The sequence below is a fragment of the Dermacentor silvarum genome, chromosome 1, assembly GCF_013339745.2.
Source record: "Dermacentor silvarum isolate Dsil-2018 chromosome 1, BIME_Dsil_1.4, whole genome shotgun sequence".
Classification (NCBI taxonomy): Eukaryota; Metazoa; Arthropoda; class Arachnida; order Ixodida; family Ixodidae; genus Dermacentor; species Dermacentor silvarum.
This window is the reverse complement of record NC_051154.1, coordinates 142,344,103-142,356,701: the sequence shown is the minus strand read 5'-3', so window position 1 is coordinate 142,356,701 and position 12,599 is coordinate 142,344,103. Positions and strand designations below refer to the sequence as shown.

The following is a 12,599-nucleotide window of genomic DNA, read 5'->3' as shown; positions in this document are numbered from 1 at the left end:
GAGTTGGTTATGCATGGCGAAAATGATTTTTGCGCGACCATAAACTTGCGATGAGCAGTCAATTTTCATGTGACTTCTTGCCAGAGTAAAAAACTGGAGCGGTCTGCGCGTTACAAAATGTGCTGGGTAGTTACAACATATTTTTATTTAATGCTAGAGCAAACAGCTTGTCTTCAGCAAGCTTTCGAAATTACATAGTTCTAAAGCGACTCGAGGGGATGAAAGCACAGTGTTCAAATTAATTTGAAAACTAGTCATAAGGACATAGGCGCCGACTACGGGGGGGGGGGGGGGTGCTCTGGGGAATAAACAGAAGTATAGAGATCATGCGCAGCAGCGCTTATACTCGGACTCAAAGTACTAAAAAAATAAAAGAGTGTAGTTTGGCCGGGAAGGCGAAGCAGTATTAGTGATAGCGAAGTAGAAGACAATTACACGAAGGAAGATTCTTACCGTGTGAAACCCTGTAAGGATCGCACCCGTGTAAGGGACCGCACCATGCATAACTTGACAGCCAATATATAAAAAAAAGGCATCCAACCGAGAAGCAATCGCGTTCCGTGCGTTGATTCTGATCGGGCTCAACAGCGAATTGTCGCGCGCAACATACTTTCTCGCGTCGCTACTGGATGTCGGGAGGAGGCGATCGTGGAGGTTTACGGCAGATTTCATACTCGTAGTTGGAAAAAGGAGGTCAAATGGCCCGGTCCCATGAAAGACTCGTAAAAATCGCGACAGAAAAGTGTGGCCCTTACACGAGTCTATACGTTAGTTATAGTGGCCATATGAATTGTAGTAAACATTCACCTAAAATTAAAATAGTAAGCATAGTGAACATAGTGGACATAGTAAGCACGGACCATGTAAACCTGTAAATACCTCACTGGATGACCTCGAGCACTCGCTTTCACAACGCAAGCATTGTGAAGAACGCCGGCCGGCAGCGGAGGCGAACGGTTCGTGCAGCCGCGCGATTCACCACAACTCTGAAAATTAGATTCATCATCATTATCTGCCTATTTTAATGTCCACTACTGACGGCCTCTGTGAGTGATCTGCGATGACCTCTGTTTTTTAACTCTGCAACACTAGGGGTGCAGAAAGACAGCCCGGCAAGGAAGGCAGCGCGCATGAAGTTAGAAGCCATCCCTGGTCGCCCTTTATCATTGCACCCACCATTGATTACCAACAATTAAATATGGCACGCGGGCCCCATAAGCGTCAGCCACGCACAGACATTCACAGTTACGGCAGGGCTAGAGGAGAAGACGCGTTCTTTCCTTCCAATTCGCGTTTTATTACGTGACCTACAACTAACCCGAATATTGAGCGCGTGGGAAATAATGCCATCAAGCCACCATCCTTTTCGGCTCACTGTTACGTGCTTTTTCCCGCACCCACAGGGTATGGGTCGCTCATGTATATGGCTTTTGGATTTAATGCGGAACAGCACGGCGACGACCACCGCGACAATTTGCCTGAATTGTCAATATAATTGCTTTCGCCATAAAGCTAGACAGAGAAAATTGTTAGCAGAAGGTATATATATATATATATATATATATATATATATATATATATATATATATATATATATATATATACAGGGTGTTTCAGCGAACACTTTCAAATTTATTTAAGGTTGCGTGTGGTAGATAGCCCAATTCTCGCTAATGAGCTGGTCTACTCGAAGAGGCGGACATTACTTGCACAAAAAATTGGAATGCATAATCGACTAATTTAAAAATTAATAATTAGTTTTTTAACTAATTACCTGATGGCCCATATTGCAATTTACAAATTGCAGCCGTGCAGTTCGCAGGACGGATCCACTTGGAATTAATTCTCCGGATGACACCAGTTTCTAGATATTAATTCCCGAACATTGCGGAGAAATGCATTGGCGTTCCAGTTAATTTTGTGCTTCATTGCAAAAAGCGACGTTTTAAGAACCTAACTGGAACGCCAATGGCATTTCTCCGCAAAGTTAGGGCCTAATTAATATCTCGAAACTGGTGTCATCCGGAGAATTCGTTCCGAGTGGATCCGTCTTGCAAACTCCACGGCTACAATTTGTAAATTGCCATATGGGTCATCAGGTAATTAGTTAAAAACTTAATTAGTGAATTCATATTAATTAATTATGCATTTCAATTTCTTGTGCAAGTAATGTCCGCCTCTTTGAGTAGACCAGCTCATGTACTAGAATTGTGCTATCTGCCAGAGGCAACCTTTAAGAATTTTAGAAAGTGTTCGCTGAAACACCCTGTATATATATATATATATATATATATATATATATATATATATATATATATATATATATATGAGCAGGTTTCGGAAAGCTGGTCGGACCCCAGTCCCCCCCCCCCCCCCCCCCCGGAAAAATGATAAAACTTTCCGCCTATGCATAAGGAGACACAAGTTGCTATTGGTGGATAAAGAAGACAGAACGAAAGAAAGAAAGAAAGAAAGAAAGAAAGGGCATGTAAAAGCTGGAAAATTTCGAGCGCTCTACAGTTAAACCATGTCGCGGCTAAAAGGTACTCATAAGTGGCGACATAAGTGGCCAGTGTGTATAGTACTCGTCTGAACCACGCCATATTGACAATAATTGTGCGTTAGATACCTGCTTGTATCTACAAGTAATATGGAGAAGCTGGAGTAGACTATCTTCTACCTCTTCAACCAAACTCCTCTATAACCAGGCACAAAGATACAAATTTATATTTTTTGGGCTGCTGAGCACGAGGTCGCGGGATCGAATCCTGGCCACGGCGGCCGCATTTCGATGGGGGCGAAATGCGAAAAACACCCGTGTGCTTAGATTTAGGTGCACGTTAAAGAACCCCAGGTGGTCCAAATTTCCGGAGTCCCCCACTACGGCGGGCCTCATAATCAGAACTGGTTTTGGCACGTAAAACCCCATAATTTTTTAATTTACAAATTTATATTTTGCCATTTCCTCAGGCTATTGTTATCGACCCTGCTTACATTACAGCGAAGCTCTTGCTTGAGTATGTGCGGAACAAGAAGAACGCGAATAGTGATTCATCGCGTTAAATATAGTTGAACTGGCTAGTGTACAATGCAGGTACATACGACATTTAATTGAGCTCAACGAGAAACTGAACGATACAGCACACAGCGACACAATACAGATTGCTAGTGCGAGTGGTGTACCCTCAATCCATCGTTATTTGCCGCCATTTGCACACCTTGCCATTCAAAAAAGCTGTAGAGGGCACATGGAAAGCTTACTTGGGCTGGGCGTAGGAGGTTCTGCGATGCGTTCCTTGACTCGCTGTGATCGGTGAGAAAAGGCACGCACCAGGGTCTGTATCCTCTCTGACACGAACTCAGAGGCCGTCGTGTTTTCAGAGTCGGAGCTGCGCAGAGTCAGAGAGAGTTATGTCAGCTGCGTAGCTGGTAATTTTTGTCCCTGTTCCCCGGTTGCTTTTACCGCCACGCTCTTAATGCTACTATAATCATTCATAAGCGTGCAGAGAAAAGCATTCGCAAAAAAGTGTGTGCACAGGAAGCGACCGCGGCAAGTATAAGCAAACTAAATGTAGGATCGGAAAGAAACTTTACAAAAATACAGAAAGGCATCGTGTTTATTATGCAGGTGAAATGGTAAAGTAGTGGAATCAATGCAGCAGTGAAAAGAAGTCGTTCGAAATCTCGCACCGGAATGTTTGAAACGATTGCTGTAAGGAAACTGAAAGTCGGATCAGGGTGGAAATTTGAATAGAGAAGATGCCTTTAAAAATGTACTGAACAAGTTACAGAAATTGTGGTATTGAGAAAAGCCATAAAAAACTATCAAATTCGTACTAGAGTTTGAAGACGACGCAGAGATCACGAGGAGGCTAAAATGATAGCGGTGTACAAATTAAAAGTCTGGTCAAAATTAAAGTTGGCAACAATGTGGCAGACATTGGGCAGAACAAATGGCGAAAGTTAAGAGAGACACCAGTAAATAATAATAATAAAAAAAACGATAACTGGGAGTCCACTGAAAAATTTAACAAAAAAGTTATGCAGGGACCGTATGACGGAAAAACTATTCCATTCTGATTTTATCCCACTTTTGTCCCAATAAGTGACCCAACGCATTGTTTCAACAGCCCAATAAAACACACTCCTCGCTTATACGAGCTCACGTTTATTTTCTTTGAAAGCAAATAGCATTGCCTACATCGAGAGGTTTTTCATATCTATTTGGCTGACAAGAGGCGAGGACCGCGCACAAGGGGAGAGGTTTTCGGTGGCCGAGTCCGAGCTAACGCAGTGAAAGTAGATAACCGGATGGTTAGGGCGGTGTCGGCGTTTGCAATTGGTCTGCTTCCCCTCGTTTAGCTTGAGATGGATGGTCGATAATTGCGGCGGCGTGCAACGGAAGGTTAAAGATTTCGGTAAAATGAATCCTCAGCGAAGAAGAGTTGGCAGGGTGATGTCATACGTGTCGAAGGGCTCGACAATGTTATACTGCCACCCAAATATTTTTATTATAAGCAGAGAAATCCATTCTCCCCGCAACTCCTAGTATCCAGTGCCCGAGCGATCGGTGGGCAGCCATCTTTTATTAATTTTTGAACGGGGCATTATCTGGCTATTCCGAAGAAAATTCAGCTTTGTTCGGCATAGTAATGCATCTTTACTGAGTACACGTCACTTTGACGTGGTGAGATATCGCTGTTTTGTGAGGTCGCGTGGTGGTGGTGGTAAAAACATTTAGTGGATCTATTAATGAGAATACATATAGAGGTGTGCAGGGACCGCCTCTTAAGGGGACGGCCCGGCCCCTACAGATACTAGGTGGGGATCCCTAGTACGGGACCCCATTGGCGTCGGCCGCTGCTTGGGCTCGTCCGACCAAGGCCTCTTGGGCCTGAAGGTCGGAGCAGCCAAGCATGTGTCGGACAGGTGAAATGAGCGTAGCCCGAAAAATATTTACCTATAGCGGAGGGCTAATGGCGAAAAAGGCGTAGAATGACAAATATTTTTTAAGACAAAGATTTTCTTAGCGAGTAACCATCACTTTTCCGTATGGGGTATGTCTGTATAGCCTCTTACCGTGGGCCAATCCCAGCGATAGTACAGCCTAAAAATGTGGTCCGCTATGTGCAACTTGGTATGTGCCCCTGGGACCACTGGTCGCCGTGATGTTACGAATCTATACATTGTTACGAATCTAAACCTGGCCATTGCGGGATCAGTGGAAACGATCTCGCTGACAAAGCTGCCCGAGAGTCACATCAAGAACAATACAGCGTTCCCATTCCTCTTTCCAGGACAGACGCTGTAAGGCAGCTTCGTCACCTGGCACGCAAGCTCTCTTTAACAGAGTGGAACACCCCAAATATAAGGCGCACCAGGCTACGCGAACTGAACCCTTCGCTTCAACTCCGACCTCCACCCGGGATTCACCGACGTGAGGCATCGCTTCTATACCGGCTGTGGTTGGGAGTGGCTTTCACGAAGGCGTACTGTGCTTTGATTGGAATGACCGAAAGTGCTACGTGCGACGTCTGCGGCAGCGAAGAGAACATAGAACATTTATTGTGTCACTGCGATCGATTTGAGTCGGAAAGACAAACTTTATCGAACGCATTGCGACGAATTGACGATCGACCATTGTCCGTGCAGGTGCTCCTGAAGACCGTCCCCATCGCTCGTCGGCCCACAAAGCTGTGAAGGCACTGTTGTGCTTTCTTGAGGGACGACTGGCCTATGTGAACGCCTTTGAATTGCTCAGGCCCTCCGCGTGCGTGCGCGAGCTCACCGTGTCCTTCCTCCCCCCCCCCCTCTCCTCTCTCCATCTCATCTTTCTATTCCCTCTTTCCCGTGCCCCAGAGTAGGGTAGCCAACCAGACGCATTTTTGGTTAACATCCCTGCCTTCTATTTCTCTTCTTCTCCTCTCCTCTATACATTATGTTTAATAAATAAACATAAATAAAATTGTCCGACGGCCGGATTCAAACAGAGGACCCCTAGCCTGCTCTAACCATTGGACCACGGGCGCGTGCCCTAGTAGGCGGAATAGAACTTCCTTAAGCGTTTCCAGCGTGCAAGCCAGCGCGTTCAGACACTTGGCACGTTTTATTGCAATATCAATTATGTGAGCACTCCATTCGATCTTTCGCCGTAGTCGATAATCACTCATAAAAAACTGATTTCTTTTGTTTTATTAAGGTTTCTGAAGAACGTCACTCACATTATCTGTACACTTTCGATTTGCGTCAGAATTTGAACGCCAGGTGGTGAAATATGTATTGGCGTGTTCGTGTTCCAATCGCAGACTGGTGCACAGAAGCAGCTGAAATTTGCCCGTGTGATAGTGGTATAAAGCCCGTTTCACATGGTGCGATTTTGCAGTGCGTTTTTCGCAGCTACGATTTCCGCAGATGCGAAATTCACAATCCCGTTTCACATGGATCTACGGCAGCTGCGTTTTTCGCATACTCGTTAAGCATTCGGACTGGCGAAGACATATGAGCGAGCCTCCTATTGGTCGTCTGTTTCCACCGCTGCAGTGGCTACCACCGCATCTGCGTTTTTCGCAGGGAAGTTCAGCACGCCGAACATCGAAAAAACGCACGCACGAAGGGTCCGGCGGCCTGTTTTACGCAGCTGCGAATTCGCACGTGCGAATTCGCAGGCAAAATCGCACCATGTGAAACGGGCTTAAGACTTCAGGTTAGGCAGCCTTGCTCGCAGTAACGAATTATACATCACAGCTATGCAGATCTGGCCAGCTTGTGCCATCGCTTTCCCACACGTAGTAGCATGGTAGTACCTGTCGATGAGGGGTTTCTGCAGCGAAGCAACGCGTCCCTCACATTGCGCAAACATGCCTCCGCATGTTAATTGTCAAAACGCCAGCCGAGAAGCTGCTGTGAAACGCTAAGCGCACTGAAGCAAGGAGGTCCCGAATGCGCGCCAAGACAAAGGAACATGGACATGGTCCAGACAAAGGAACTACATGCTGCTGCATGTGCTGCGCACGCTGCGTGCAGCTCAACGCCGGGGCGCCCAGGTGCGGCGCTGCGGAAACAGGAGGCAGAGGATATGCATCATCATCATCATCATCATCATCATCATCATCATCATCATCATCATCATCATCATCATCATCATCAGCCTATATTTATGTCCACTGCAGGACGAAGGCCTCTCCCTGCGATCTCCAATTACCCCTGTCTTGCGCTAGCGTATTCCAACTTGCGCCTGCGAATTTCCTAACCTCATCATCCCACCTGACTTTCTGCCGTCCTCGACTGCGCTTCTCTTCTCTTGGTATCCATTCTGTAACCCTAATGGTCCACCGGTTATCCATCCTACGCATTACATGGCCTGCCCAGCTCCATTTCTTCCGTTTAATGTCAACTAGAATATCGTCTACCCCCGTTTGTTCTCTGATCCACACCGCTCTCTTCCTGTCTCTTGACGTTAGTCCTAAGATTTTTCGTTCCATTGCTCTTTGTGCGGTCCTTAACTTGTTCTCGAGCTTCTTTGTTAACCTCCAAGTTTCTGCCCCGTATGTTAGCACCGGTAGAATGCAATGATTGTATACTTTTCTTTTCAACGACAGTGGTAAGCTCCCAGTCAGGATTTGGCAATGCCTGCCGTATGCACTCCAACCTAATTTTATTCTTCTGTAAATTTCTTTCTCATGACCAGGGTCCCCTGCGAGTAATTGACCTAGATAAACATATTCCTTTACAGATTCTAGAGGCTGACTGGCGATCCTGAATTCTTGTTCCCTTGCCAGGCTATTGAACATTATCTTTGTCTTCTGCATATTCATCTTCAACCCAGTTCTTGCACTTTTTCGATGAAGGTCCTCAATCATTTGTTGTAATTCCTCTCCATTGTTGCTCAATAGGACAATGTCATCTGCAAACCGAAGGTTGCTGAGATATTCGCCATCGATCCTCACTCCTAATTCTTCCCAGTCTAAGAGCTTGAATACTTCTTCTAAGCATGCAGTGAATAGCATTGGAGAGATTGTGTCTCCTTGCCTGACCCCTTTCTTGATAGGTATCTTTCTACTTTTCCTGTGGAGAACCAAGGTAGCTGTGGAATCCTTGTAGATATTTGCCAAGATATTCACGTATGCCTCCTCCACTCCTTGATTACGCAATGCCTCTATGACTGCTAATATCTCTACTGAATCGAATGCCTTTTCATAATCTATGAAAGCCATATAGAGAGGTTGATTGTACTCCGCAGATTTCTCGATTACCTGATTGATGGCATGGACATGATCCATCGTAGAATATCCCTTCCTGAAGCCAGCCTGTTCTCTTGGTTGACTGAAGTCAAGTGTTGACTGAAGACAACGCCATCAAAAACCTGCAGTTCGAATGCTCGAAGCGGACGCACACATCGTGCCCGCCGTGAGCATGCCGCTGTATACAGAACGCGAGGCCGACGCAAGGCGACAACGCTGACAAGACGCTAAAGTTCTAGCCGAAGCTGCATGCTCGCGGTCATCGAGTTCTTTCTGTCCCTGTGTATCTGCGCACGTCACGCCACGTGTGTTTACTTAACCAGCCTATATTTACTGCAATTCACACTGTCACTAAAGCTACGAGCCTTACTGCATGTAATATTCTAACACATTGCTATCACATTCATTGTTTTGCCTTTATGCCGAAATTTTGATTTTATTGCGATAGCAATTATATAGACACTTCAAGCGGATTTCTGCCGTCGGCGTCGCCATCGCCGTCGTCGTCATCGTCGCCGTGAGGCTCCGTATGAAGTCCAAGAGCGATAAATTCGTCGCCGCGCGCCGTATGCTGTATGTGCGAGTTAAAGCGCGCGAGTGAGGTTCCGTATAAAGTCCAAGGGCGATAAAATCGTCGCCGCGCGCCGTATGCTGTATGTGCGAGTGAAAGCGCGCGACAGACGCGCGCTTTCACGGAGAGTGAACGCAGGGCGGAGAGCAAACGCGACCGTCGCACGAAAGGCCGTGGGGGGATGGGAGGGGGGGGGGGGAGCCCGTGTCTCTCGCGCGCCTTCACTCGCACATACAGCATACGGCGCGCGGCGACGATTTCATCGCCGTTGGAGTTCATACGGAACCTTATGGCGACGGCGACGCCGACGGCAGAAATCCGCTTGGAGTGTCCATATAATTGCTATCGCCATAAAACAGATTGGTATAGCTGTACGTTACAGAGCCTCAGATCCCATGCACTGTGGGCTGGAATCGATGATATGCGAAGCATTTCGCAGTCCAGCATCCGGTTTAACGAAGCGTTACCAGGTCGACCAACATGTTTGTGCAAGGCGTGCGGTTGTACGTGTGTGTGACGAAAACAGCAAGACGACAACGACGGAGACGACAATCGTATGAAGGCGACGGCATGATTTCTACTCTGGACGTTCGACGCGAGTTTACGACATGCCGATTGTTCGGTTCTACTTAGGTACTGCTGGACGGACGTAAGCGATACACGGATTGTGACGTCATCTGTGACTAAGTATTATACATTGGTACGTGCCTATGTCTATTACATGCGATATAGACCACTTACAGCACCATACCCATGGACGCCGCCATATTTACGCATGTTACAGCGCTCGCCATTGATCACCGTCTGATCGGCGTTTGCTCGCCTGTTTACAATGACCACGGCGGCCGCAGACACGACTCAAATAGCCGCTATACATTGTGTCCGGGCTGTAAACTTAATAGTGTGCAATATTACCGGCTGAAAGCGACAAATGTAGCAGCCTGATATTTGCTTTTACCCTTTATGTTCTCTTTGTAACCGCCGTGGTGGAGTAGTGGCTGTGGCGTGGCCCTGCTAAGACCGAGCCCTGCTAATTCAACAGCAAGTAATACCCATAGTGAAGCAATATAAGTACCTCGGCGTACACATAAACGAAGGAAAGAATTACTCAAGCAACCACTAAGATAATCTGAAAATAAAGGGGAAGCGGAATGCAGCAATAATGAAACACAGAGCACTGTGGGGCCACAATAAGTATGAGGTGGTGCGTGGAATCTGGAAAGGAGTAATGGTGCCAGCGCTTACATTCGCAAATGCCATTATATGCTTAAAATCGGATATATTGGCGGGTTTGGAAGTTAACCAAAGATCAGTAGGCCGGTTGGCTTTGGGAGCACACGGTAATACGACAAATGAGGCAGTGCATGGTGACATGGGTTGGGCCTCTTTTGAAGTCAGAGAAGCACAAAGCAAAATTAGTTTTGAAGAAAGGCTCAGGAACATAGATGAAAATAAATGGGCGGCTAAAGTGCACAAGTATCTCTACATGAAAAGCGTGGACACAGAATGGAGGAAGAGGTCAAGGAAGTTGGCAACCAAGTACACGATAATCGAAACTGTAAATAGACAACCAGGGGTCATCAGAAAGAAAGTGAGAGAAATAGAGACCGTGAATTGGCTGCAAAGAATGGAAACGAAAAGGACAATGGAGATTTACAAGAATGAGAAGAAAGAAATTAGAAGGGAAAATCTGTACGATAACACAAAGGGCAGTGCCTTGCTATTTGAGGCTCGAGCCGGTTGCCTAAGGACGAAAATTCCGTTCTACCGCAGCCGTGGCCTAGTGGTAGAACGCCCGCCTCGGCTGCGGGAGGCTGTGGGTTCGATTCCCACCGCCGCCGGGCACCCACTGGTTCAAAAGGGTACAAGCGTACCCCGGCCTAAGCCGGTTGCCTAAGGACGGAACAAATATTCGGAACTAGATGAGACATTTGCATGCTGCAGTAAAGATCCAGATACCACTCAGCACATCCTAATGGAATGCGAAGGGATCCACCCAGCGAGAACCGTAGGTAACGTGCAACTCCCAGAAGTGCTTGGGTTTAAAGTGGAAGGAAACATAAACAGATCAGCCGTAGAGATCAACAATAGACGATTAGAGTACTGGTGGGAAAAAAAGCAGGGAAAAGATGGATACGACCTGATCTCTTAAAATCATAGGCAGCGGTACAAGGTAAATTTTTGAGAAAGAAAAATAATGAGAGGTATACAAAAATGCTAGATAAAGAACATGTATAGTATACCTGATTAAATCAAGCAGGCTAGGTGACTATTTGTCGCCGCCCCGTTTCAAAGGGGATGCCAATAAATCATCATCATCGAGGGCGCGTGATAAAATCCCGGCGGCGGCGGCAGCATTTCGATGGTGGCGAAATAGCGCCCGTGTATGCCGTGCATTGAGTGCACGTTGAAGAACCCCAGGTGGTCGAAATTAATCCGGAGTGCCCCACTACGGCGTGCCTCGTAATCTCATATCGTGGGTTTGGCACGTTAAACACCAGAATTTAATTTTAATATAATCTAGTCTTTACAGCAGTACCGTTTGTAGGGCTGTTCCGGCCGCGCGCCTGTTTTCGTCGTTTACTGCATGTATACGGTGCAACAACTTCGTTCGGGAATAGGCGTGTGTGTGCGTGCTGAAAATGCCTGTTGTCGTTCTGCTCCGACCACGGTGGTGAATTTCAACCGCCTCATTCTTTTCGCCAGCGCTGATCAGGTAACTTGGGAATGATATTCTGATTACTTACAGCGCAGATTAAAATGTACTCGCATACGCGTGGACAAACATGCTGCAAGTGGCCGAGTGATGGCTCGCCTGCTGTTGGATTCCCGGCGCAGAACGAAAACTCGCGGTGCCCGCCTGTTATTCCCCGTTTGAATTCGCTGCAATGCTTTTCGAATTTCCACATTCCGTGTATTTGGGCCAGCGGTGGCGGTAACGCGTAACGCTGTGTTGCCATACATGGCGTTATCCTGGCATTGATTGCCGGCAATTGGCAGCGAAGTGCCCCGATTTACGACGAACGGTCGTAAATCCGGGCACTCCTTGTGCAGGTTAGGCGGACGAAGCTCGCACACAGTCTCACAATTTCAAGTCTTTGTCGCAATTCTTGCAGTTCACGACAGATCGCGTCTTCCCTCTGCTCTTCCACATTTTAAATAAATAGTACTAAGCGATTCTGTCGGTGAAACGTTGCTGTATACCGGCGGGCGGTGGCTGATGCCTGCTTGCTCTCGGTTCAGACGGCGTTCAATGGCGGCCCCTGGTGCCCGGTGCGCAGACTGCTCGCTGTAAAAGGTTTATATGTTAAAACGACGATGGCATTTGTACTCTGTTGAAGAAACGTCAAAACCTGCTCGACCTGGGCCGATCATGAAGGCAGCACAATGTCGCACGGCTCCTATGTATCGTTGGCTGCTACGTGGAAAAGGACTGGGGAATGTGGGTCGATTCCGAAGGTGGGGTTGCAGTACAAGATGACATGTAAGATCGCTAGCTGTCACGGGGAAAAAATACGCTAGAAACTGGCACGTCTCAAAAACAAACGTCTGAAAAAGCTGGTTGGCTTTGGTTCGAGACAAGTGCGCCTGTGATCGTGCCCTAAGGGTTGTTGCACCGGGCTGCTTTGCTGGAAGCCAGTTGTTCGATCCCACCGGCGGCCACACATTTCCTTTTACTGAAGAGGTCCGAAACAAGGCTGAGACATCACGTGAACAACGCGTGTCGCCGGGACGAAATGACGCCCAGAGGGCACGGTGAATTACAGCAGCACGATCCATTTCGGCGG

The 12,599-nt window shown here is 47.1% G+C and overlaps 1 protein-coding gene across 1 annotated transcript in view; it reads right to left on the bottom strand.

Moving 5' to 3' along the window:
* LOC119436159 (cyclic nucleotide-gated cation channel beta-3) overlaps positions 1 to 12,599 on the bottom strand; it is a 61,340-nt gene that overhangs the window by 16,896 nt on the left and 31,845 nt on the right. Inside the window, exon 5 of the mRNA XM_037702924.2 lies at positions 3,262 to 3,389. Within this exon, the coding sequence (XP_037558852.1) occupies positions 3,262 to 3,389 (128 nt within the window). The remainder of the gene's footprint in view (positions 1 to 3,261; positions 3,390 to 12,599) is intronic.